The sequence below is a fragment of the Spea bombifrons genome, chromosome 11 (genome assembly GCF_027358695.1).
Source record: "Spea bombifrons isolate aSpeBom1 chromosome 11, aSpeBom1.2.pri, whole genome shotgun sequence".
NCBI classification, from domain to species: Eukaryota; Metazoa; Chordata; class Amphibia; order Anura; family Pelobatidae; genus Spea; species Spea bombifrons.
In genome coordinates, this window is record NC_071097.1 from 10,128,410 (window position 1) to 10,156,320 (window position 27,911).

Sequence of the window (27,911 nt, forward strand, 5' to 3'; positions counted from 1 at the left end):
ATATTGAATTGTCCAGAGTTTAGAAATACACAATGTTTTTTTTATTTTGCAAATTATAGGGCAATAAGTACAATTAGCCTATTGCTATTTTAAAACTGTTTTTCCACCTCAAATCTGGTCAAACTTCCCGTATTTCCTATATGGGGCTTCTTTGAAGTCGGTCAGTTTAGTTTACCCCAATAAAACCATATAAAACAATGTTTGAAAACTAGAAACCCCAGGGTATTTCAAATGCTAGTATTTTAACTCTTTCTATCTGGTAATTCTACTACCAACTTTCATCAAACTTTGTGGTAGTGATTTATTTTGCCCCCTCCCCCATTCTGTTCATACTGCCACCTATATTGGACAAATTTGGAGCCAGCCCATTTCATTTACCCCCATCAAACCATATATTTTTGATAACTTGAGACCCTGGGTAATTTAACCCTTTTAGGACACTAATTCTACTGCCAGCCATTGTCAGATTGTGTTGGTATTCTTTTTTTTTTTTACACACATTGTACTTCAGGTATGAATTTACCGCCCCTGATAAATGCCAAAGCCAAATAACACCCAATATGTATTCAGCAGTTAGATTGTTTGGGGCTAAAAGGCCACATTTGAGATATGTGCAATTTTCTTTTGGACATCTGGTCAGTCTGTACCCATGTCTGACTATCAGGGGCATATCTAGAAACTACAGAGCCCTGGTGTGAAAATTTCCCCGGGACTCCCCAACAGCTAGTCTGTGCCATCATTTGCTAGTCTGTGATAACTTGTCTGTGCTTTCTTTGCGCCTTGCCTCCCTCTCCAATGTACACTCTGGCACACATATGTAAACACACACAAATTACACACACTTACTCATACTTACCAACACATACGTACACATTAATTCTAACACATACTCCTTCTCACCCCACTTACACATACATCCATGTTCACATACACATGTGCGCGCATGCGCACAATTACACATCTATTCTTACACGCAATTACACATCCATGCTCACATACAAACAACCCCTGCTTAACTCTCACCACTCCAGCAGCTCAGTTTCAACATCAATTGTCACCAAGGGGTTAAACGTTTGAGCAAGGCCCTCCTCACCTGTTGTCTCTGTTAGTCAATTTATGTTACATACTACTTGTTATGTCCTGTCTACCCATTGTACAGCGCTACGGAATTTGATGGCGCTATATAAAACAATAAATAATAATAAATGTACCATTTGTAGGCACTGTGGTTTATGGGATGTGGTAGACAAAGGGTTCTATCATCTGCCTTCTCTGGTAGGTCAGAATGTTTGCTGTCTATGAGTGTATCACATAATTGCCTACTTTGAATTTTTACTAGGTAATCACTCCAAAGCCGTTATGATGGCATAGGAGCTCCTTTAAAGTGTGTGTATGCCATGTATTCTTGCTGGTACATCGTTCAGCTCTAGATGTTTAAACATAAATGTGCTTTAACTGATATGTCACTGTTACACCATTGTATGACTAATTGGAAGCACTTATGCAATATTGCTAAAGCTCTGCGTTTTCGATCCCTAAGACGTTACACAGAAGCTGAAATACGGTATGTGAAAGAAATAATATAACAATATAACTATAACAGGGCAGATGTTTGTTGTGTCTCTACTTAAGTGGCTAGAATATGATTTATATTTATTTATATAATTTCCATTTTAGAATACAAGCTTCTTATTTTTAACTTAAATTATGAGTTAGCTCTAGAATTGGCTGTGTTGGTATGATTTGTTGGAGGATAATAAAAAGGGTGTTTATTATCAATAAATGAGCAACTTTTCTTGCTCATGGTACAAAAAACTCTGCGTACAGTAATATCTATGTAATCGTTTCAAGTGGATGCAATAAACAAAGATCAGGACAATGATTCACGAGTGTCTGTTGTGCCTAAAGCATATTTTTTCCCAAAAGATAGATTGAATTGTTTTATTTAAAAAAAAATTAGCGTTTTATTATGATTTGTTGATCGTTGAAACCTCTATAGGAAATATTTGGTTGGGCTGATACTATTTACTATATATAGATCTTAATGTACATGTGTTTATAATGAGATAAAAGGTCTGAAATAGGACATGATTTAAACAGCTGATCGTGTCACATTTCAGGAAATGTGGCATCAGAGTGTTGAAAACATTCCCTGGATAGGGATATGAAAGCATTAAAAGGGAGTAACATGTTCTCTGACCTCTATTTACATAACTGTTTGGTCAAGAGCTTGGATGTGAACAGTTCCCATGATTCTGCCTTAGGCTCTAACAAGAAGCACAAAAATAGCTTAACTTGGTATTCTAAATATAGCAAGTGGTGGAGTGCAAGTGAAGAATATGCTAAATGAAACATGTTTGTTGAGTACTCATGAAACATTTACAACTAGTGCTAAGAGGAGTGATAAAGAAAATTGTTCTCGATCAAGCAGAAAATAAATTATTTTTCTAAGGTATATCTATGGTCCAAGATGCAGATATAACAAATGCATCCACTGCAGACCTCAGACTGAACAGTTCCTTTACAGTTTTATATACCTGTCAAATATATGTTGTCTGAGTGATTCTTGTAGGTTTCATAGCTAAATGTGATTGGAGCATGAACAAGTGGTTTCACATACAGTACAAGGTTTTTATCAAATGCTTGGGAATAGGCTTTTGCTGGATATGTTTCGTTAAAAAACGAAATAGACTGGTCCTAGTTTGGTTGCATTTTGAGAATTGTTCCCAGCTTTTACTACTAAATTGTGTAATAAACTGTTTTCCTTATTTAAGGTTAGTCTTTTAATGTTTCCTTTATTTTCATCTCCAGACCTTTCTGAAATTGAACCAAACATTTTTCTTCGTCCTTTCCTGGAAGTAATCCGCTCCGAAGACACTACCGGTCCCATCACAGGACTTGCCCTAACATCTGTTAATAAGTTTCTCTCTTATGCACTAATAGGTTAGTGGTAAAACACAAAACAATGAAAAATCTGTTATTTAGGTTTATTTAGTATACAGAACTGTAAAAGTGACAAATCTGCTGGAACACCTTTTCATGTTTGTAAGTACTGCCCTCTACAGGTTACATGTTGAACATCAAAACATAAATCAGTATGAAAAGTCTAGAATACATGTGGAAAGATTTAGCTGTGCCATTCCCTCCAACACTGTTTGCAAGCTATCTAATAAATAAGTCAGTTTGCTTATTGTAAAAAAAAAAAAAAAAAAAAAAGTAATTACCAACAAGCTTGAGCCTATTGGATGAAATAGTGTGTGTTCAGTGTTCATATATTACAGTATAGCTGTCTTCAGTGTTGCACTATCCATGCTTTATTATTATTATTTTTTTTTTTTTTGCATGTGTTTTAGATCCTGTTCACGAAGGTACTGCCGAAGGAATTGAAAATATGGCAGATGCAGTTACACATGCCCGTTTTGTTGGCACTGACCCAGCAAGCGACGAAGTTGTCTTGATGAAAATCCTGCAGGTAACCTGAGTGAAGGGGTCTGCCCCCTTCTGCCCTTAAACAGCAGGGTAATTAGATGAATTGCTTAATCCTTTTGTATCTTGTTACATGGGGCCACTGGCTGTGTTTTGACTCTGCTGGAGCTTTGCACCTAATGTTATTTTTTAAACAGGAAGTTAATTTAGCTGAATTAAAAGCTTTTTCAAATAGAAGACAATTAAAAGCTTCAAATAATTGATTTCAGGTATTTGACAAGCTTTATCTGAAGAGAGGTGGGTAGACAAAGTGTTCTTTTTCATTAGGATAATTGAAAGTAGAAGAAACAAAAAATATCCATTTATCACAACACCTTGACTTTTCTAATCATAAAATTATTTGGGAAACGGTGAGATTTGTAGTCTGTGTGTGTGCTGTGGAAACAAAATAACAAGATAACAACATACTGAATTGTTCCTATGGTGTTGGATTCCAGAAAAGCATTGATAAGGTATGCCTTTCTGCTATCATATCCTAAAAAAATAGCCTTAATCTTCTCCCCTCTTATTTAGGTTTTACGTACCCTGCTTCTTACTCCGGTGGGTGCTCATCTAACAAACGAGTCAGTTTGTGAAATCATGCAGTCCTGCTTCCGAATTTGCTTTGAGATGAGGCTGAGTGGTGAGTAAAACTTGACATCTTATATAAATTTCATGGATCTTTGTTAGGTCAGCTGTGTGTCATCTCAGTAGCAGGAAAGGTTTTTGTATGTGGGCAATTCTACATCACTTTATCTGCACAGTGCCATCTGGTGTTGTTAAACCATACGCAGTGAGAGAGGGGGAGGTTTGGGTATGGTTTTAATAAATTTGCTTTAATCCTCTGTAAACAAGGAATGGAGGGGAGTCCGCCTGCAGAAGCCTCTTGATAATATCACACAGGGTAATGACACCTGTGTTATTTGTTTTTGTCTTCACAGAGTTATTGAGAAAATCTGCAGAGCACACTCTTGTCGACATGGTGCAGCTGCTCTTCTCAAGGTAAACCCTCTTGTGTTTGCCTGTGCCGTGCTGACATGGCCTCCTGAGGACTGGCATATTCTACTCCTATTCAGGGTCAACAGGGAAAGATAGACAGGCAGCCATGTGTGTTTATAGAGTGATTGTAGGGTACATAGGATGCAAAACCCCAATTCAGCATTTAGTGGGGATCTTGAAATAAGACACTACTATTTATTTAAAGTGTGATGTACTACATATTGTTTTTTATTTAAAGTTATTAATACATGTGTATGTCTTGAAACTTGAAAGTGACATAAGGGAACATTAATTTTAGCTCATGCTAGTGCTTTAAAAGTCGTTGTAGCTATAGCACCTGCAGAACAAATAATATAACATATAACAAATATATAATATAACAAATCTGCGTCTGTTTACGTTTATGACCAGGCCAATGGTGTATATCAGCTCAGTTAATGAACTTTTTTTTTTATTTTGTACAGCAATTCTCAATTTTCATTTGTAGGTCAAAAGCATTTAAGTTCAGACAGACGTCCCAGCCTGATATCCGTAATATACAAAGAGAAATTTGCGTTGCTCTCAGCCGATCACTATAAATTTGTTAAGCAAAGTTTTAAGTGGCATCTTGCGTGACCCAGCAAACTAAACATAGCTGCCTATGTGCGTCATACATCGGACTGTAGATGGGGAAGTAATGGATTTGTTGAATTAGCCAACCCTTGTATTTCTCAATCTGTAATAACTATAAACACCGTCTCTTCCTGGAGTCCCATATTTAATCCCCCAAAATCCTATCATGCCGCCTTGTAAGATACCCATAAGTATAGTATTGTATTTTCTTTAAAAAAAAAAATGCTTCTCTTTCATATTTTTTGCTGATTTGCCCATATACTGTGTTGGTGTGCAGGTCTGTATTGTTGAGGATTGGGTTAACATGAGATAAAGACTTATTGGAGTTGGTGAACTGAGAACAAACATTTAGATTTGGCATTCAGGAAATCATGTTTTGCTTTAATGATATGACATTGGATTACAATTCAGGCAGGTGAAAACTTTTGCAACTGCAAAACACTGACCTTCAAAACTCAATTATCTCAGTGTGTCATGACCACAAGTTTCAGCTCATAATTTAAGTGGCTTTCTTACCCAGGACAAAATGCCAGAGAGTGAGCAGTGAAATCAGATATTCCTAATTATTAATTAGTGTGTATGCATATACAGTTGTATGAGCATATAAATAGTGCGTGAATGAGTGCGCATGAACGTGTGTGTGTGGCATGAGAGTGTGTGTGGCGTGTGTGCGTGCGTGCGTACGTGTACCTGTGTGAGAGCATATTTGTGTGTGAGCCTGCATGTGTACGTGTGTTAGTAAATATGAGTGTGTTTACATATGTTGGAAGGGGGAGCAAAGGATAAGTTGTTTGGGGGTAATGATGGCACAGATTTGGGGGTCCCTGGGGCAATTTTTGCACCGGGGCCCAGTGGTTTTTGGTTGACCCCTGGCCCTGATCAAAAGTGTACATTACATTAAATGTTTGGCCTTGGTACACACACAGGTTAAAATGGCAATTAAAGATTCATTTCCCACACCCGTGGCTTTTTAAGTTGCAATAACTGTCTTTGTATAAATAAGTCAATGAGTTTGTTAGCTCTCACATGCTTTCGCTGAGCAGGCTAGATACTGAGCCATAAGGAGCCGAAAATAACTGTCAAAACACCTGCATAATGGAACTTTTTACTGATGGAAAAGGATATAAAAGATATCCACAGCCTTGAAGATGCCAGTCAGTACTGTTTAGATGAAGTGGAAAACGTATATCTCTTGATACTAAGCCAAGGTCAGGTAGACCAAGAAAATGTTTAGCCACAACTGCCAGAAGAATTGTTCGGGATACAAAGAAAAACCCACAGTTAACCTCCGGAGAAAAAAGGTGGTGGTTGTTTCAAGGAGCACAATACGATGATACTTGAACAACAATGAGCTGCGTTGTCAAGTTGCCAGAAAGAAACCTTTACTGCGCCAATGCCACAAAAAAGCTCAGTTAGAAAATGCCTGACAACACCTTGACATGCCTCACAGCTTCTGGCACACTGTAATTTGCAGTGACAAGATGAAAAAATACAGCTTTATGGTCACAGCCATAAGCGCTATGTTTGGAGAGGGGTCAACATGTCTGCCTCAGTAACCCCCTGAGGCTGAAGACACATGCGTGTATGATTGAGGAGGGTGTGTTGTTAAACCAAATATAAAAATATAACACAAAGGTTTGTCTACTTTAACAGATATTTAATAAGAGAAAAAACACAGTAACATACAATAAATGAGTGACAGCCCAACATACAATGCAACACTTTCCAAGACTAACCTACAACCTAAAGGTCCAACATAACCCAGCCCACCACCGGTTGCCCCATCCATGCAAGATGGTGGGCAGAGAGAGACTGGACTAAGATTTTGCATTCAACAGGCATATTGAATCACTGTAGATGTGCCCTCCTTAACATATCAAATACACATGTGATACAGTTCAACTGGCAAAAACATTGACAACAATACTTATGTCACCACAGAGGACACAGGTGGATTCCTGGGGAAACTCCGTACCTGCCTCCCTAGTCCCCTCTTATTCCTATGTAACCTTGTGCGCATTGGGGGGCACATGGTGAACGGGGAAACCCTGTCAGGTCTGCCGTAATCAGACTCCCATGAACTAGCTGGCTATGGGACTCTACAAGCCAAGAAACCCTTGCAGCGGAACCTAGCTGCAAATGTATTGAACTGTATGGCAGCTAGGAGCCGCTGCAGTGCCTGCCGACAATTTGAACTGCGTCGATATGGACACCCTTTCTCGCACCACGTCGCTCTTTTGAGGTTACATATTGCTTGTGATGGACAACACTCGGTGGTGGTTACAGAAAGGGAGCTTGTGTGGCAACCCTGGTTTTATTACCAATCCTTAGGACCAGGGTTTACCCAGCCACGACTATGGAACTCTCCGCAGGCTATTCCTGGGGAAGTTTCTGAGGCTGTTGCTTAGGATTCTGATATCTGATCGATTTTTGGACCATAACGTCTTCGGGCCCGGAGCTCTCCATTGGTACTTGGGATTGACGCCGATACCTCGGGATCAGCTCGAAATAGTGACTCTTTATCGGGTGAGGATTGCTGGCCATAGAACTGTATGGCGGCGCCGGGCTGTCTGATGGTTGATGAGATTATATCCCTAATCCTATCATGTGTTGTGTATCAATATCTGTGCTGTCTTAAATAAACTGAGTTCTGTTTTACTCTTACGCTATCTCAACTAGTGCTTGGTGGGAGAATTACAGAGGACTAACTCTTGAGCAACTCAGTATTCACGGCAAGGAAGATTTCAATTGCGGAGCTACTCAGTCTGACTATGGGTCTCTGTCACAAAGTCCTATAGCGAAAAGAATACCATCCCCACTGTGAAGCATGCTGATGGCTCACTGATGTTTTTTTTGGGGGGGGGGGTATGAGCTCTAAAGACACAGGGAATCTTGTGAAAACTGATGGCAAGATGAATGCAGCAGATAATTTGCATTCTTCTGGACCAAAGCTGCGCGTGGGGTGCTCTTTGACTTTCGAGGATGACAATGACCCTAAGCACAAGGCCAAGTTGACCCTCTAGTGGTTACAGCAGAAAAAGGTGAAGATTTGAAGTGACAATCAGTCTTCTGACCTTAATGTGATTGAGCCACTCTGGGGACATCTCAAATGTGTGGTTTACTCATGACCACAAAGAAAAAACTTTCCATGACAAGGAGGCATTTTGCCATGATGAATGGGCAGCTATACCACATGCAAGAGTTTGGGGCCTCATAGACAACTATTACAAAATACTACATGCTGTCATTGATGCTAAGTTTTGAACAGGTGTCATTTGATTTTTCTCTTGCCATGCTTTGTTTTATGATTGTGCCATTCAGTTATAACCTACGGTTGAGTATGAATCCCATGAGAAATGAAAGTGCCTGCCCACTCATGTTTTTTAAAATGGTACATATATAACCAATGAAATGCAAAGTTATGAGCACAACTGTATATACACTCACTGGCCACTTTATTAGGTACACCTTGCTAGTACCGGGTTGGACGCCCTTTTGCCTTCAGAACTACCTTCATTCGTTGTGGCATTCTTTCTACAAGGTGCTGGAAACATTCCTCTGAGATTTTGGTCCATACAGACATGATGACATCACGCAGTTGCTGGAGATTTGTCGCATCCATGATGTGAATCTCCTTTTCTGCCACATGCCAAAGGTCCTATATTGGATTGAGATCTGGTGACTTATGATTATGTTAGCCTTGTGACATGGAGCATTATCCTGCTGGAAGTAGCCATCAGAAGATGGGTACACTGTGGTCATAAAGGGATGGACATGGTCAGCAACAATACTCAGGTAGGCTGTTGCATTTAAACGATGCTCAATTGGTACTTAAGGGCCCAACGTGTGCCAAGAAAATGCACCCCCCCACATCATTACACCACCAGCCTAAACCGTTGATACATGACAGGATGGATCCATACTTTCATGTTGTTTAAGCCAAAGTCTAACCCTGCCACCTGAATGTCGCAGCTGGAATCGAGACTCAATCGAGGCAACGTTCTTACAGTCCTCCATTGTCCAATTATGGTGAGCCTGTGCGAATTGTAGCCTCAATTTACTGTTCTTAGCTGACAGGAGTGGCACCCGGGGGGTCTTCTGCTACTGTAGCCCATCTGCTTCAAGGTTCGACGTGTTGTACATAGAGTGATGTCACAACCAAGGTATGCAGAATATGAGTTACTGTTGCCTTTGTCATCTCAAACCAGTCTGCCTATTCTCCCCCGACATCAACAAGGGATTTTCGTCCACAAAACTGCTGCTCCCTGGATATTTTTTCGGACCATTCTCTGTAAACCCCTGGTTGTGCGTGAAAGTCCCAATAAATCCGCAGTTTCTGAATTACTCACACCAGCCCATCTGACACCAACAACCTTGCCACATTCAAAGTCACTTAAATCCCCTTTCTTCCCCATTCTGATGCCCGATTTGAACTTCAGCAAGTTGTGAGAGAGAGATTCCCGGGGGCCAGCCGGTAGACCATCATTCAAAGCAGCCATAAGGGAGGTGGCTGTAGGGGCATCAATAGACAAGAGGTTGGTTGGGCATCACATAAGCCAATACAAAAAGGGTGGGGGCATCAATACACAAGTGAGGGGATTGGCTGGGGCATCACATAAATCAATATACAAGGGTGTGGGGGCATAAATACAAGGGTGTGGGGGGCTCATTAAATCAATACTAAAAGGGGCTGGGCTGGGGCATCAATACACAAGGGGGCAAAAATACAAAAAGGGGCAGTTAATGGCAAAGCAGTGTAGAAAATAATTTTGTTATGCTTAAAATACTTCAGGAGTACTGGTTACTACCCTATGTTGCCTATTCTAGGCTCTACTATTACTAAAGCTATTATTTAGAACATTAAAAGATTACTAACCCAGTTTATTTTTGTTTCAGACTACCTCAATTTAAGGAAGAAGCTAAAAGTTATGTTGGAACAAACATGAAAAAGGTATATCAGTTGTTTTTTTTTTTTTTAACTCACTGCTTGGTTTTTATACAACACAGTTTGGTATATGATATTTTTGACAATGTCCTTACAGATAATTTCTGGTTTTATCCCACTTCATATCTATCTAAACGTATAGGTATTATATTACATAGACAGTCTGAGAGGGAGGCAGCAAATTGCACAGTGGGACAAAAAAGTATTTAGTCAGCCACCAATTGTGCAAGTTCTCCCACTTAAAAAGATGAGAGAGGCCTGTAATTTTCACCATAGGTACACTTCAACTATGAGAGACAGAATGGGGGGAAAGAATACAGGAAATCACATTGTAGGATTTCTAATGAATTCATTGGTAAGTTCCTCAGAAAAATAAGTATTTGGTCACCTACAAACCAGCAAGATATCTGGCTCTCACAGATCTGTAACATCTTCTTTAAGAGTCTCCTCTGTCCTCCACTCGTTACCTGTATTAATGGCACCTGTTTGAACTTGTTATCAGTATAAAAGACACCTGTCCACAACCTCAAACAGTCACACTCCAAACCCACCTATGGCCAAGACCAAAGAGCTGTCGAAGGACACCAGAAACAAAATTGTAGACCTGCACCAGGCTGGGAAGACTGAATCTGCAATAGGCAAGCAGCTTGGTGTGAAGAAATCAACTGTGGGAGCAATTATTCGAAAATGGAAGACATACAGGACCACTGATAATCTCCCTCGATCTGGGGCTCCACGCAAGATCTCACTCCGTGGTGTCAAAATGATCACAAGAACGGTGAGCAAAAATCCCAGAACCACACGGGGGGACCTAGTGAATGACCTGCAGAGAGCTGGGACCAAAGTAACAAAGGCTACCATCAGTAACACACTACGCCGCCAGGGACTCAAATCATGCAGTGCCAGACGTGTCCCCCTGCTTAAGCCAGTACATGTCTGGGCCCGTCTGAAGTTTGCTAGAGAGCATTTGGATGATACAGAAGAGGATTGGGCGAATGTCATACGGTCAGATGAAACCAAGGTAGAACTTTTTGGTAGAAACTCAACTCTATGCTGAGTTGCATCCAAAGAACACCATACCTACAGTGAAGCATGGGGGTGGAAACATCATGCTTTGGGGCTGTTTTTCTGCAAAGGGACCAGGACGACTGATCCGTGTAAAGGAAAGAATGAATGGGGCCATGTATCGTGAGATTTTGAGTGAAAACTTCCTTCCATCAGCAAGGGCATTGAAGATGAAACGTGGCTGGGTCTTTCAGCATGACAATGATCCCAAACACACCGCCCGGGCAGCGAAGGAGTGGCTTCGTAAGAAGCATTTCAAGGTCCTGGAGTGGCCTAGCCAGTCTCCAGATCTCAACCCCATAGAAAACCTTTGGAGGGAGTTGAAAGTCCGTGTTGCCTAGCAACAGCCCCAAAACATCACTGCTCTAGAGGAGATCTGCATGGAGGTATGGTCCAAAATACCAGCAACAGCGTGTGAAAACCTTGTGAAGACTTACAGAAAACATTTGACCTTTGTCATTGCCAACAAAGGGTATATAACAAAGTATTGATATGAGCTTTTGTTATTGATCAAATACTTATTTTCCACCATAATTTGTAAATTCTTTAAAAATCAGACAATGTGATTTATGGACTTTGTTGTCTCATTCTGTCTCTCATATTTGAAGTGTACCTATGGTGAAAATTACAGGCCTCTCTCATCTTTTTAAGTGGGAGAACTTGCACAATTGGTGGCTGACCAAATACTTTTTTGCCCCACTGTAAGTGCTTTCCTTTTACCTGTCCTATGATCAGATGGTCAAAACAAATAGAACATCCTAAAAGACCTGAAGCGCAAACATTTTTTAAATTAAAAAACGTCTCATGTACCTTTCCTTTGTCATGTTCTGAGCAGATCACAGCATATGCTTGGCTAATTGGAAGCTCATTTTTAATTTTCAGGAAATCGTTGTATAGTATATAATGTAATGAATTTCCGCGCTGGATGGGTTACAGCTGAACCATTAAGCTTTGCTTATTGACGTATACATGAGCACTCAACCAACTTTTATGTCCGCTATTAAACTTTACTTTTGCTGGCTTTGCCCTTTCAGTAATACTATTTCTATATACAGAAAATAAGTTTATTTTTTCAAATACGTTTAATATTTGGCTGGAAATCTACTGACAACTTAACCCCTTAACTACAATTGACGTACCGGGCACATCTTGGAAAAACATCCCTTTGGCGACCATTGACGTGCCTGTCCTGTCATGGCTTTAAAAGGGTGTACAAAGCGATCTACAGACGCCTTCTTCTCCCAAACTGTGTTGCCTTAATGCCTTAATGTTGAGACATTCAGCAACACTGAGATCTGCAGCTGGGGCCCCTTTTTGCCCATCACCCTGAAGCCTGATTTTAAAGAGCTTAAACGGTGCCGCTGAAATGCCATGATAGCGAGGTGTTAAGTGACACCGAAAACCCACCCCAGGACGCACTGTGACTGCTCCGGAGAGTGGTGACACTACGATATATTGGAATAGATTTTGCCTCTCCCAAGATGGTGCCGATAAGTTTCCAAGAGGTTTTCTCCAGATCTCCAGATAAACCACTCAAGCCAATGGAATCCAGCTTATTAATCACAAAAAAAGTTAAGCATGAATTTGGTAATGTAAAAATTCCCCCGCTGATGTCGCCATCTAGATGGAACCATCTAGTTCCAACAAAATGTAAAAACTAAAATTAAAAGTATGATTTGACGGGGTAAAACGAATTGTCCAGGTTCAAAGATGTCCCAAAAATAGGACATAGGCACACACTGACTAGATGTCCAAATAGCAAAAAAATGCAAACCTCACAAATAACCTGGCAAGCCCATGTATCGCTGTACTCGGGAGATGTTGCTCAACACATATGTGACTGGACTGACCTGTACCCCGACTGGATACTCCCGCCAAATGTTGCTTCCTCCTGCCGGGACACCAAAGATTAACCACTTTTACCGCCAGGCAGAACCAGCATTGCAGAGAGAAGGGGCTGCTTTACCACGGTGGCTTGCCGAAGCTGAGCTACACAGTGGGGCAATTGTCCTGAAAAGGGCAATAAGTGATCTTAGCAGAGGACACAGCTCTTCAGGAACCCCGGCGGCACTGTAGTATACAGACGTATAGCAATACAGCACTCTACCACCCAGATAAGGGCAGCACCGAGGCTTACCTCAATAACAAGGCAGGACTCAGAGTGAGGTAAAACAGGAACTATTTATTTGGCAAACACACTGGCTTATATACAGTCCAACGCAGGAAAAAGGCCATAAACCATGTCCACATAGCCCCGCTCAGCCCAGACAGTCCGGTGCCACACTTAGGCCACCGACCCCCGAAGGAGCGACGGTGATCCCAGGCTACCAATGGATAGCTCGGGGGCCTGAGGATATCCTTTCCAAAAAGCAACGTGATCGGTCACAGGGACCCTGAGCGGCAGCAGTTCAAAGTTCCCGCTCTCCTGGAAGTCCCATCCGCCGGGAATCTACAGGCGGCTCACTCCCCAGACTACACCTGGTCGGCACCACACCACCCGTGGGGTATCTCCATATGATAGTGCTGTGGTCGGGCCGATGGTGTCCTAGTTATACAGGGTTAAAAGTCTGGGGGCAGGACATGTGGCACATGGATAGGGTAGGACATGAAGGAGAACACAGTATATGCAAATAAACACCACAAATATGGGGAAAGTACATAAATCCACACATTTTAACCCTCGATGGTCGCAACCACTACGACAGACACAGATTAACCCGTCACAACATATTATTGTGGTGGTGTTTGACAGTGATATATTCCAGGACCAGTAAATTCATATCTAAAGTATAATGTGTGTGAAAAAAAATACCACCATAAATGTTGCCAAAGGCCGGTGGTAAAATTAGTGCATGGAAAGAGTTAAAATACCAGTATTTGAAATACCCTGGGGTTTTAAAAAAATATTTGGCTTGATTGGGGTAAAGTGGTTGGCTCCCAAATTTGGCATGTGGGCAAAATGACCATATTTGAAAAAAAATATTTTGAAATAGAAATATACTAGTTGTAATTATTGACCTATAACGTGCAAAAAAAGACGTCAAAAACATAAAAACATTGGGTATTTCTAAACTCAGGACAACTATTAGGATCTACTTAGCAGGGTTTTTTTTAATTAGCGTTTGTAGATGAGTAAAATATTTTTCAAGTAAAAGTCAGAAAAAGTCCTTTATTTCTCCATGTTTTACCATACTTTATACTTTTTTTTATAGTAAATGATAAAATACAATCAAATTAATGACATCCAAAGATGTCTCGTAAAAAAAACCAATATAAAACTTGTGTGGGTGTGGTGAACGGGAAAGAAGAAAATTAGAGGTAAACATGAGCACAGCAGAAACTTTAAAACGGCCATTGTCACGAAGGGTACAAAAAATAAAATCAGCCATTGTTACTAAGTGGTTAATATGATTAGTGGGACAGCTTGCATTGTTTTCGGGGGTTTCGTACAAATCGGCAAATTTGCAAAAATTCGGTACATTTGCAATTCGAATCTGAATGCGCAAATCTAGTGTGTATAACCTGAGGCACTTTCTAGCATTAATTAAAATAGATATAATTGAACCACTTAATGACCTGGCTTTTTGTACCCTTTGTGACCAAGACTGTTTAAACACTTTTGTGGTGCTTGTGTTTAGCTGGAATGTTCTCCTCACCCATTTAGTGTACCCACCCAAGTTATATATTGTTTTTTTTTCAAGACAAGAAGGGCTTTCTTCAGATACGATTTGATTATATCTAATTTCCTATAAATAAATGTTGAAAAATGTAAAAAAACCAAAACTTTTTCTCACTTTTGTGTGAACATTATTTTACACATCCAAAAAAACTAATGAAAAAACCTGCTAAATAGATCTGCCTCATGTGCTATTTCGGTGATCGATAAAACCAGCCAATGCAATTTACCATCAAATCATATATTTTTGGGTATTTCAAATGTTATTTTAACCCTTTTTAGGTACTAATTTTACCACCAGCCTTTGTCAACATCTGTGGTAGTATTTTCTTTTTTGTTAACTTTTTTAAAAAAAGAAATTGTCACACAAATTGTACTTTAGGTGGGAATTTACAGCTCCTGGTACGCGTCTTTGTCAAACATCCCAATATGTGTTCAGCAACATCTTTTGATCAGTGATGCCACCCATTTGTCTGGTTGTTTTGGGTCTAAAAGGCCACATTTTGGATGTGTACTTTTTTCCATTTTGTGCATATGCCTCCAATTTACCCCATCATTTTTTTTAAACACCCCTTGGGTATTTGAAATGCTTTTATTTTAACTCCAAGCACGTCATTGGTCGTTAACTGACCATTTTTGGCTGATGTGCCTGGCCCGTCATCGATTGTTGAGTTAAAACAATCATTGAGGTATCTATAAACAAACATTTTGTAAACCAAAAGGATACTGGGGCCTTTTTAAAGTATGGTATCAATACATTTCTTTCTACGGCTCATGTAAATAGAAAATAATTAAATCTAATAGTCAAAACAGAAAAGAAAAAATTGACCAGTGAGGGTCATTATAACTCCTCATTGTGGGTAATGAAAAAAGTATAATGAAAGTATTATGAAATTAAATGGCAAATGCAAAACCTTATATGTTTTTAGGAACCGTTGATAAGTTATCCACATCCTATTTAGAATTAACCTATAAGTTGATAGATAAGCATCTCCCCATGCTTTATTTTAACCTGTCAGTTTTCTTAGTTTCTCTATTCTAGTACTGTCATATCCCTTAAATATAAGTATTGTAAGAAGCGCTGTGTAAATTGTTGCCGCTATACAAGTAAAAGAAAAGACCCTTAAAACCCTACAGTGGTGGTCAAAAGTTTTGAGAATGACACATATACATTTTCACAAAGTCTGCTACCTCTGTCTAGATGGTGGCAATTTGCATATACTCCAGAATGTTATGAAGAGTGATGAGATAATTTGCAATCAATTGTAAAATCCCTCTTTGTCATGGAAATTAACTTCATCCCTAAAAAACATAGTTACATAGGCTGAAAAGAGACATGCGCATCAAGTTCAGCCTTTCCAATTTTGCAAAAACTAGGGGGGAAAAAAATCATCCTTGACCCCAGAATGGCACAGATCTCTCCTTAGATTAATAAAATATGTCATAGTACATAAGGTTGAAAAAAGACCATCAATCCAAAAAATCCATCAAGTTCAACCCTTCTACCTAACCTTCCTACTCTTAATCCAAAAGAAGGCAAAAAAACCCTAATTAAGCTACTTTAAATATTGCCATCGGGGGGAAAAAATCCTTCTTTACTCCAAAAGGCAATCGGATTTCTCCTTGGATCAAGACGCTCTAAAATATTCTATTTATAGCCCTATAGCCTTTCTAAAAAAAAAATATCCAGACCGCTTTTGAAGGCATATAATGTATTTGATAACACCACCTCCCTTGGCAGTGAATTCCATACCTTATTGTCCTTCAAAAATGATAGCCTTGAATATTATGTTTTTGCAAGTATTAATCCAGTTGCAGAGTCTGTACAGACATTTAAACAGCTAAAACAGAATTCCACATCCTTAGTGTCCTTACTGTAAAAAAACCCTTTCCTTTGCCTTAGACCAGGGGCGTCCAACATGCAGCCCACAGGACCTCGAGGTGCGGCCCGTGTGAGATCAGCAGCCAGGGCAACCGGGATCACAAGGGCCCTGATGCTTACCTGTGGGAGGGTCTTTTGTACTGCACAGAGGAAGCGGAACCCAGCAGAGTCACGTGAATGTACGTGACCTCACATGTCTCTGCTCCATTCCTTCTTCCTCTGTGCAGTACAAGAGAAGTGCAGTACAAGAGAACGCAGTGGGAGGCCGTGGCCCCTGCTGAAGTCTGTGAGCGGCATTGAGGGAGCTATAAGGCATTTCAGGAGGCAGAGTGGCATACAGAAGGTTTAAAGGCATTTCTGGAGGCAGCGTGGCATTAAGGGGGTTAAAATGCATATCATAGAGTACTCTGCCTACAGAAATGCCTTATGCCTCCCATACCCTGGTGTGTAGGCGGGGCAGCGGGTAGACGTCTCCTGAAGGAGATGGCGTTAGCAGCGGGGGTTGTCTGCGTCCATCGTGCATACAACCTCCAGCTGTAAGAGATAATTCCCCACAGCGATGCAGGGAACTCTCCTCTATGAGAGCCAGGGAAGGTCTGCACAATGGACACAGACAACCCTCGCTGCTAACGGCACCTCCTTCCGGCTGCAGCGGAAATTGCCTACGCAAATCGGGTAGAGGTCTACCCGCTGCCCGACTACACACCTTGAAGTCAGACGCTCCGGTAAGTTTGGAGGTTACCGGACAGGTGGATCCAAGTCCCCTGCAGCGCTGCAGGGGATCTGGATCTTAGTCTCATAGTCTATTAAGGTCTGATTGTAAGACAACGCCGATTATAAGACGAGAGGGGTATTTTTCAGAGCATTTGCTCTGAAAAAAAACCTCGTCTTATAATCGAGCAAATACGGTAATCTGTGAATTAATGAGTATATAAATGTGTATGTGTGATAGCATGGATGTGTAAGTGGGGGGTGTGGTACAGGGTGGCTGTAAGTGATGTGCAGACCCCATACTGCTGGCAGCATCAATACACAACAATACACATATTGTGGAATTTTTTTGTCCAATTTTGGTGTGTTAACCACAATTTTATTAACAGTAAGTAACACCAAAAGTGGACAAAAAATACAATAACAATGTTAATGTATGTATGATTGTTGACAGCAATCACACTCCTATCATGCCCAGCCAACCAGTACATGCTGGAATCTGGGTATGCCTGAGATTGCTGTTAACAATCATAATATATATAAAAACATTATTACATTTTTATTACAATTTTGGTGTGTAACTTACTTTTATTAAAAGTGTGGGATTTTTTATTGTTTTTAAAGGTGGGGTGAATCCTGAATTTTTGGTTTTGGTCCAGAACTTTCATTTCAGTGCATCCCTGGAATAAATAGAACTATTTCATTTTTACTTATCCAGAATCCTGAATTTGTAGTCACAAAAGTTTCTAGGCCCAGAAATCAGTGAGAGGAAAAGTAAAGGTTTTGTGTCATTTACTTTATTTTAATCTGCATATTTTATTAAAGGCTATATTTTCTCACAGTGAAAAATGTGTGCAGCCCTCACATGTATACGATTCTGATGAAGTGACCCCCTGCAGAAAAAACTTGGACTAAATCTCTTTCCAGTTTAAATGTGTGACAATGTGTCTTATGCTTACGAATAGATTTCCAGACAATAGTTTGTATTGACCCCAAATATATTTGTATTATGATATCATATCCCCTCTGAGGCTCTGTTTTTCTAAACGAAACAGATTTAAATTTGTGAACCTTTCCTCATAACAAGTGTTCCATTCCTTTTATAAATTTTGTAGCCTGCCTCTGCACTTTTCTAGTGACATAATATCCTTCTTTAGAACAGGTGCCCAAAATTGCACGGCATATTCAAGGTGTGGTCTTACCATTGATTTATAAAGAGGCAAAATTATATTTTTATCCTGCAAATTAATGCCCCTTTTTATAGATTACAATACCTTACTGGCCTTAGCAACTGCTGACTGATATTGCACATTGTTGCCTAGTTTGTTGTCTATAACAATTCCCAAATCCTTCTCATTTGTTATCCCTAATTCACTACCATTTAGGGTGTAAGTTGCTTGGCATTCCTTACGCTGAAGAGCATAACTTTGCATTCATCTACATTAACCCCTTAATCCCCCTTCTTTTTCGTAGTACCCCCCCTTTGGACTAATGATAAAACCTGCTAAATAGATTCTATTTGTCCTGAGAAATAACCAATGTTTTATGTTCTTATGCTTTTTTTCTGCAAGTTATTTGGCAATAATTACAAGTAGCGTTTTGCTTCTACTTTATGGTAGTACCGTGTTTGCTCTGAAAAATAACCAACGTCTTATATTTGAGGTCGTCTTCTAATCAGACCTCAAATAGAGATCTGATTACAAGACTAAGATCCAGATCCCCCGCAGTGCTGCAGGGGACCTGTATCCACCTCTCCAGCAGCTGGCTTAGGTCTGCGCGATGTGCGCAGACAACCTCTGCTGCTGCCGGCACTTATGCCGGGGCTTCTATGACGGAGCGCCATTCCGGTGCTCATTCATATTAGCCCCGGCGGAAGTTCCTGCAGCAGCAGCGGAGGTTGTCTGTGCGCATCATATAGACCTTCACCAGCTGCCACCACTACACACCTGTAGCACGGGGAGAAGTCTAGGGAAGTACTGGAAAGTCGGGGGGGAGGGTAAGAGTGGCATATGAGGGGGTATAAGGGCTTTCTGGAGGCAGTGTGGCATATAGGGGGTTAACAAGAATATCAGGGAGGCAGAATGGCATATGGGGGTTAAAAGGAATATCATGGAGGCAGAGTGGTATATATAGGGGGGGTATAAGACATTTCTGGGAGGCAGAGTGGCATAAAAGGGGGTATAAGGCATATCTCGGGGGCAGATGTGCATAACCGGGAGCAGGTTTGCAAATAAATAGAAATTAAAACAAAAATGCATTTTTCTCAATTATAGTTTTTATTAAATATGAAAAAAATTGTTTTACTTTTTCTTATAGGATAGTCTTATATTCAGGCTTCTTTTTTTCCCCCTAAATTAATATTCAAATTTTGGGGGATTCTCTTATAGTCAGGGTCATCTTTACACACACACATTGTACTTAAGGTGTGAATTTACTGCTCCTGGTATATGTCACACCCCAATATGTATACCTCTCCTGAGTACAGTGATACCCCCCATACATTGGTTTGTTGGGTTATTTTGGTAATGGGTCACCTTTTGTGAGGTGCGCATTTTTTGGCATTTGGACATCTGGTCAGTCTGTGGCCACGTCCCATATTTTGGACATCTTTGAAGCTGGACAATTCGATTTACCCCATCAAATCGTACATTTTCTTAAAATTAGCCACCCCATGGGCATTTAAAATGCCAATATTTTAACTCTTTACATGCGATAAGTTTTGTGAAGATATAGTACTGTCACGAACCGAGGACACAGATAGATAAGGAGCCCAGGTGCAGGGGATACAACATACATGAACAAGACAGGACACACTATACAGAAACTAGCCTAGGACTATTTGATAACTATTGGAGATTCCGTCACATCTTATGGCCATAGTATGCTTAGCCCACCACTACGACAAAGGACTCCCAATGACGGTGGGTCCTAACGCTAATCCCTGCATGACAGAGATACGGAACAAACCAGACATGTAATCAAAACACATAACACAGAGACATACCTTTGGACTACAGACTGAGACAAACAGAACACACGGATGGGGCAAACCTCAAAAGGGAAGCAGAACTTAAGCAAGGAATGTCTCTTGGCTGGAAGCCCTCAGAATGGGGCACTCACGGCAGGAAGCCCACTTGCGGGGCACACGGCAGGAAGCCCACTTGCGGGGCACACGGCAGGAAGCCCACTTGTGGGGCACACGGCAGGAAGCCCACTTGCGGGGCACACGGCAGGAAGCCCACTTGCAGGGCACACGACACGACTGGGAGCCCTCTTGCGGGGCACACGGCACGGCTGGGAGCCCTCTTGCGGGGCACACGGCACGGCTGGGAGCCCTCTTGCGGGGCACACGGCACGGCTGGGAGCCCTCTTGCGGGGCACACGGCACGGCTGGGAGCCCTCTTGCGGGGCACACGGCTGGGAGCCCTCTTGCGGGGCACACGGCTGGGAGCCCTCTTGCGGGGCACACGGCAGGTTGCCCACTTGCAGGGCACACGGCAGGTTGCCCACTTACAGGGTACTCTACTTGGGAGTCCACTTAGTGGGGCGCAGGCCGCAACTCAGGAACACGGCAGATTGCCCACTTGCAGGGCACTCAGCTTTGGAGTCCACTTAATGGGGCGCTGGCCGCAACTCAGGAACACGGCAGGGTTCTGGAACACGGCAGGGTTCTGGAACACGGCAGGGTTCTGGAACACGGCAGGGTTCTGGAACACGGCAGGGTTCTGGAACAAGGCAGGGTTCTGGAACAAGGCAGGGTTCTGGAACAAGGCAGGAACCAAACAGGTAGTCCTCCAACTTCAATGTCAAGGCCCAGACTGCAGGGCTGGGCAGGTTTATAAAGGCTGACTTGATCATGAGATCAACTGCAGCTGGACCTGATAATTAGTCTGCGAGGTTCTGAATGACAAGGGCGGCCACTAGTGGCTGGAAACATGAAATGAATAAGGCAAAGAATAAACAAGTCCAGCCAGCGCATGGTGAAGCGTTACAAGTACTATTTGTAGGACTTAAAAAAAACGTGTTGTGTGTATATATATAAATATATATTATATATAATATGCGATGTCAAAAAAAGAGTATTGCGGAGTATGCGGTGATACCTCTTTTATTGGACTAACATAATATATAAAAGATAAGCTTTCAAGCGTTATCCTCTCTTCATCAGGTCTGAAGCAATACTGATCAACATGGCAGAGGTTATAACTTAAAGCAAGTGATGGTATTAGGGAAGGGAAGGGGGGGTTGAGTGGGGTGTCATAAATAATTGTCCTGGATGTGAAAAATGCAGAAAAGATAGAGAGATAACCAAAGGACAGAACAAATAAACCTAGGGAAACCAGTAAACACATTAACACATCAGAGACAATAACAATTAGACACACATTGGACATTAAGATGAATGTTCATATGAAGTTCTGGTAGTGTGTCAGGAAACCAGAATCCACATAAAGACACTAGGGATGCAACTAACGATTATTTTAATAATCGATTAGTTTGCCGATTATTTTTTAGATTAATCTATTAATCGGATAAAAAAAATGCTATTTTTTTTTTATTTAAAATAATGTAATAAAAAACGTACAATTTACACTTTCATGTCTTTATCACAATGGCATTTCTCTATTTACCTTCTTATTTTACTGACATAATAATAAAAGCTCCAAACACAGTGTTTCTCAAACTAGGTTTTAATACAAAGTTATTAGTAAGTATTCATATGTTAACAATTTTTCATATTTAATAAAAACTATGAGAAAAAGCCTTGTTTATATTTTCTTTTATTTACCAAACTGCCCCGTTATGCACATCTGACCCCCAGCTTGCCACTCTGCCCCCAGATATGCCTTATACCGCCAATATACCAGAGATTCCACTGTGCCCCCTGATATGCCACTGTGCCCCCGATATGCCTTATATGCCAGTGATATGCAACTGATATACCCTTTACCCCAGATATGTCTTATGCTCCCCTGATATACCTAATATCGATATGCCTTATACCTCCTATATGCCACTGTGCACCCTGATATGCCACTCCGCCCCCCAATAAATGCCCTGCACCACCCTGAAATTCATTATACTCCCTGATTCAGCACTCTGCCTCCCCCAGGTATGCCACTCTGAAATTCATTATACCCCCCCATACACCACTCTACCTCCCCCTATACACCACTCTAACTCCCCCAGTTATGCCACTCTGCCTCCCTGAAAGTCATTACACCCCCATACACCACTCTGCTACCCTGAAATTCATTATACCCCCATACACTACTATAACTCACCCATATATCACTCTGCCTCCTCCCCCTCCCATACACCACTCTGCCTCTCTCCCCCCTCCCCTACACCACTCTGCCTCTCTCTCCCCTCCCCTACACCACTCTACCTCTCTCTCCCCTCCCCTACACCACTCTGCCTCCTCCCCCATCCCCTAAACCACTCTGCCTCCTCCCCCTCCCCTACACCACTCTGCCTCCTCCTCCTCCCATACACCACTCTGCCTCCTCCCCCTCCCCTACACCACTCTGCCTCTCTCTCCCCTCCCCTACACCACTCTACCTCTCTCTCCCCTCCCCTACACCACTCTGCCTCCTCCCCCATCCCCTAAACCACTCTGCCTCCTCCCCCTCCCCTACACCACTCTGCCTCCTCCTCCTCCCATACACCACTCTGCCTCCTCCCCCTCCCATACACCACTCTGCCTCCTCCCCCTCCCATACACCACTTAGAATCTAATTATATTCTGCCTAACCGTGATACAAATAATCCCTTCCACTCGGGTATTTGTTGTAGAAATTCATCTCGTAACTTACTATAATTAGCATCAATGATATGAGGAATCTTTAGTGGGATGCGAATTCCTAAGTAATCAATTTTATTAGTTTCCCCATGTAAAATATTTTTTTTCCTTCAGTTTTACTCTTGTCGGACCTGGAATATTCACCATCACCTCTGGTGTTTTAATATTTAGTTTATAATTAGAAAATGTACTAAAGATTAATATTTCATCCATCAATGCGTTTAAAGAGTTCTCTGGATCACATAGGGGTATTAAAACATCATCTGCATTTAAAATAATTTTATTTTCTACATCCCCAATCCTAATCTCTTTATTTTCCCCATTGTTCCTGATCCTGGCAGAGGGCATCCCTGTCTGGTGCCATTGGTAATACCGAACCATTTGGAACTAAACCCCTGACCTACCATTCTGGCAATCGGCTTGGTAAATAAAGACATAACCGAGCCGATAAACCCTTCGCCGAAGCCATAAAAGTGTAGTAACTCTGTCAAATGCTCTCGGCGGCCAGGAACACAGAAGGGACTGACAGAACCCTCCATCACTGGGGCCACTGGAGAGCGAGCCTCCTCCCTATTGACTATGGGCCCTGACTTTGTAAAGACTTCTGTGGCTACCCCCCCATCCAATTACTTGCTGAGGGGATTATCTCTGGCAGACAGCCAGTCCCCCCCCCCAATTCCACCACTACAGACATTTACCCCGGGGCCAGTAATAGGCAGTGGAGGTTGGAACCCTATTGTATTGTTAATCCCTTTACTGCCCCTGTCGTCTCTGGGAGGCAGATTAAGGGGGCGGTTTGTATCCCAATATCTTGTTTTATGTTAATGTGTGTTTTGCTGGATATTCAGCCATGTGTGTGAGAAATAAGTCGGTGTTTCTGAGTCTCGGCTAGTGACTGGGAAACCGGGAAAAGAGTGTGTGTCCCAGGCTAAAGGAGCACAAGTCAGCGGAGGTAGTCAGTCGGACTAGCCAAATCCGTGTCAGGGACTTTGAGTAGATACATATTCCACAAAATCAATAATTTCACGTGTATTATCATTGGATTGTCTACCTTTAACAAAACCAGTTTTATCCTTGTGGATTAGTTGCAGAGTTACTACTTTCAATCGATCAGCGAGGATTGCAGAATATATCTTTGTATCCACATTGATTAAGGAAATCGGTCTAAAATTGGATACTTTTGTACTATCTTTCCCTGGTTTTGGAATTGGAAAAACTGCCTCCAACATGCCATTTGGGAAGATCTTATTCCCAATCATTAAATAAGTTTGTTAATTGGGGCGATTGTTTAATAAACTTTTAACAAAAAAGTGCTGTGTATCCATCTTTATTTGTTTTCAATAACTTTATTGCTCTACTTACTTGGTTCTCAGTAAAGGGAATGTCTACCTGTTCGGCTATGCTCTCTGACATTTTTGGCAATCTGAATTCTAATAAGTATTTTCTAATGAATTTGCTGTCTTGACCTTCAATAGGAATATTATACAAATAGGCCCGCCCTATCTCTTTCGGACTATATAAATGATTGTTCCAGTCTATGATTTTATATATTCTCGCTTTTAAATGTTGTTGTTTTTTCATTGGTGAGAGAACATTTATCTGCTCTTTTACCTACATAGTAATTTTGTTTCATTTTGATTAAATTATAATTTGCTTTAGAGATAAGATGTTCTTTAATTTCGCTTTTAATCGTAATCATCAGTGAGCTTCCCCACGTTTTCTTTTTAAATCACTCAGAGTGAAATATAAGTCCGACAGCTTTTTCTTTCCCTTTAATCTAATATGGGCTGCTTTTTTGATTAGGTATCAATTAAGTAGAATAGAAAAGGGAAACAATTGTGAACCTTCATGATCAACCAATATCAATCAAGATATAGGTATTAAAAAATGCTTCTCAAACATTTTTACACTTCATCTATTATCCACAAATAGCATAAAATTCAAAGCACTCTATTCAAGAAGAGTTGTGGATTTCATATCAACCTACACATCATTATCAACCTGTGTCAAACTAAAATAAAAAAATATTTATATATTTCTTATACCTTTTCGTAATTCACAGATTATCCTCAAATACCAAAATTCATACATTAATTACAAAACTAAGATACCTGTTATATATCTAAAATCAAGATATGAATGTAGATATGTAAATACATTTGTGAAATTTGAATAAGCCTCCATGTTCATAAATGACCAAATTATTGATGTAGAGTGTACTTAAACATTTTCATGATTCGTGAGTAAACCTCAAGTGCACAAATTCCTAAATTACTTGCGCAAACATATATTATATATAGAGGAAAAATAAAAATACAGAATAAGTAAATATTCATAATTTGTAAGTAGTCCTCAAGTGCACAAAACCGTAAGTTAATTAAAAAACACAAATATATGTTCTCTAGATGAATAAACACAGAATAAATAGATATAGTTATATTAATATATGGATTTCCTAAAGACTAAAGAAATTCAATAAAGAAAAAAGGGAATTTCATGAAAATCTTCATAATCATGATAGACTAATATCACCCAAATTATTTATACAAAAAAAATAAAAGAAATGCTTCTTAGAGAATTTAATTCGAGAACAATCCTCAAGTGCAAAGAATTCATATATATTACTCTGAGGTCGTAGACCTGTGATATATATAATATATTTATTTAAAAATAGTGAATTCATGAAAATCTTTGATTTTCAATTGTGAATAATCCTCATGTGCATAGATTCATGTATTTGCGAAGCTAAAACACGTGTTATATTAAAAATAATATAGGTACGTTTGTGAATTACATGGGAACCTTTATGATCGTAATTAGGCACTGGGTATCATATATGTTCCTCGAGTGCAGTAAGTATGTAGATTAAGTGCAACCCACCCCCCCACCCCCAAAAAAAGAGTTCATGAAAATGTTTGCTTTTCGATTGTGAATAATCCTCAAGTGCATAAATTCATGTATATGCAAAGCTGAAACATGTTATATATAACAAGAAATAATTGTAAAATTAAAAAAGTGTAAGTAGGTTCCTGAATTACCTAGTGCCTTATTATGATTACCCTATCTTATACCATATATAAACCTCCAGTGCAATAAACTCATAGGGAAAAGCGTATAATTATATCTCTTGGTTTCGTTTCTGCTTTATTTTTAGTTCTATCGACCCGTTCTATAATTTCTTCTTTCAGCTTCTGAGATGCCCATGTCCAAGAATAGATCTTTCAGGAAGCCTCTAATGGAGTCCTGTTTAATCTCTTCAGATATACCATGAATTCTTAGATTTTTCCTGCGTGTCTATCATTTTTGTTCTTCCTTTATAGATTTTATCTCCGATTTTAGATTCTCATATTTTTGCTCATGTAGTTTAAGGCCTTCACCCATTTTTTTTAATTCAGCTTTCCAGTCATTATGTAGTTTCGTTAGCTCTTCTTTAAATAGATTAAGCTGAGTTTCCATACATTGTTGGAGATAGTCCTTAGTAATCAGTTGAGTCATTTGGGAACTAGGGCTAAGCGATTGTCTTCCTAATTAGTCTATAGTGATGTCAGGGGATTCCTCCATCTAGTAATCTTCTTTTTTTTTTTTTTTTTTTTCTTCCCTCTTTTCCCTTTTTTGTTTTTTCGTGTCCTCAGTTTTTTTGAGGCCATCTTAGCAGTCGCTCCTCTATCTTGAAGTATGATGAAATTAACCGAAATTGAAAGCACCTTATGTTATTGGATCCCTTAACCCTATTCCACGCTTTATTATAGAAGTTATAGCATCCAACATAACATTTTTAATAGAGGTTATAACTATTCGGTCCAGATGCCAAATGTAAAAATTATAATGGCTCTACTTGATTATGTTGCAGATAATATATTTCTTTACATATAAGTCTTGTTCAGTCTTCAGGGCCTTTATTTGATCCCATATTACATGGGGCAAAACAGCCAAACATAAAGCTTTCCAGTGTTGGTGTCGTAGACCTGATACTGACCTATTCTTGTGTAATCACTCTAATATGCTATGCACAAGATTGGTTGACTTACACATTACTTAAGGCAGTATTATCAGACTCTTTGACAGTAAATGATGGTAATCCTGATCAAGTAAAGCCATTATATATAATAATTGTTGTGGTGGTGGTGGTGGTGGTGTTAAAAATATTCATTTACTCACAGTTTGAGTTTCATTCCAGCCTTTCAGTGTTTCAACATGTGTAGATGATAGGGTAGAGGTATAAAGATACTATACTGTTATGGAGTGCTTCCTCTGGGTTCTATTTCTTTTGCGCTCTTTTGTGTGTTTCCTTCTATTCCCGTTTCGTAGCTGTTGTGTCTCACAGGGAACACACCAGCCTGGCAGCTAAAGGGAGATGAACGATTGTCTGTGTACTCCCAGAGAAAAAAGGAATGGGGTTGAGTTGTGTACCTATTTGCTACATGTCAAATTAGCTGTGTTAATGAAGTTAGGGAACTATATAAATTAATGTCAATCCCAATAAAGGTTGTTCTGATTTTAACATACGAATTGTTGTCTGTTCCTTGGGTAGCAGGAGCTAGCTGTAAGAGGGTCCTGACTGGTGATTCCTCAGCCCTAAATGTGTATGTGTACGGTTAATCAGTCTATGTGTGCATGTGTATAAGATTGTGGCGTTAATGTGTAAACATACCCATAGTGGTACAGCTTGCTGTCCTCGATTCCCTAACGGGTTAAGGGAATTTAAGAAGCCCACCCTTTGCTCAGATTGGTTGGATTCGGACAAGTCTCCTTA

The 27,911-nt window shown here is 40.4% G+C and overlaps 1 protein-coding gene across 5 annotated transcripts in view; it reads left to right on the top strand.

Moving 5' to 3' along the window:
• GBF1 (golgi brefeldin A resistant guanine nucleotide exchange factor 1) overlaps positions 1-27,911 on the top strand; it is a 211,371-nt gene that overhangs the window by 68,322 nt on the left and 115,138 nt on the right. For all 5 annotated transcript variants that reach the window (XM_053450924.1, XM_053450927.1, XM_053450926.1 and 2 more), the window contains exons 4-8: positions 2,812-2,943; positions 3,354-3,472; positions 4,000-4,108; positions 4,407-4,467; positions 9,973-10,027. In XM_053450924.1, the coding sequence (XP_053306899.1) occupies positions 2,812-2,943; positions 3,354-3,472; positions 4,000-4,108; positions 4,407-4,467; positions 9,973-10,027 (476 nt within the window). The remainder of the gene's footprint in view (positions 1-2,811; positions 2,944-3,353; positions 3,473-3,999; positions 4,109-4,406; positions 4,468-9,972; positions 10,028-27,911) is intronic.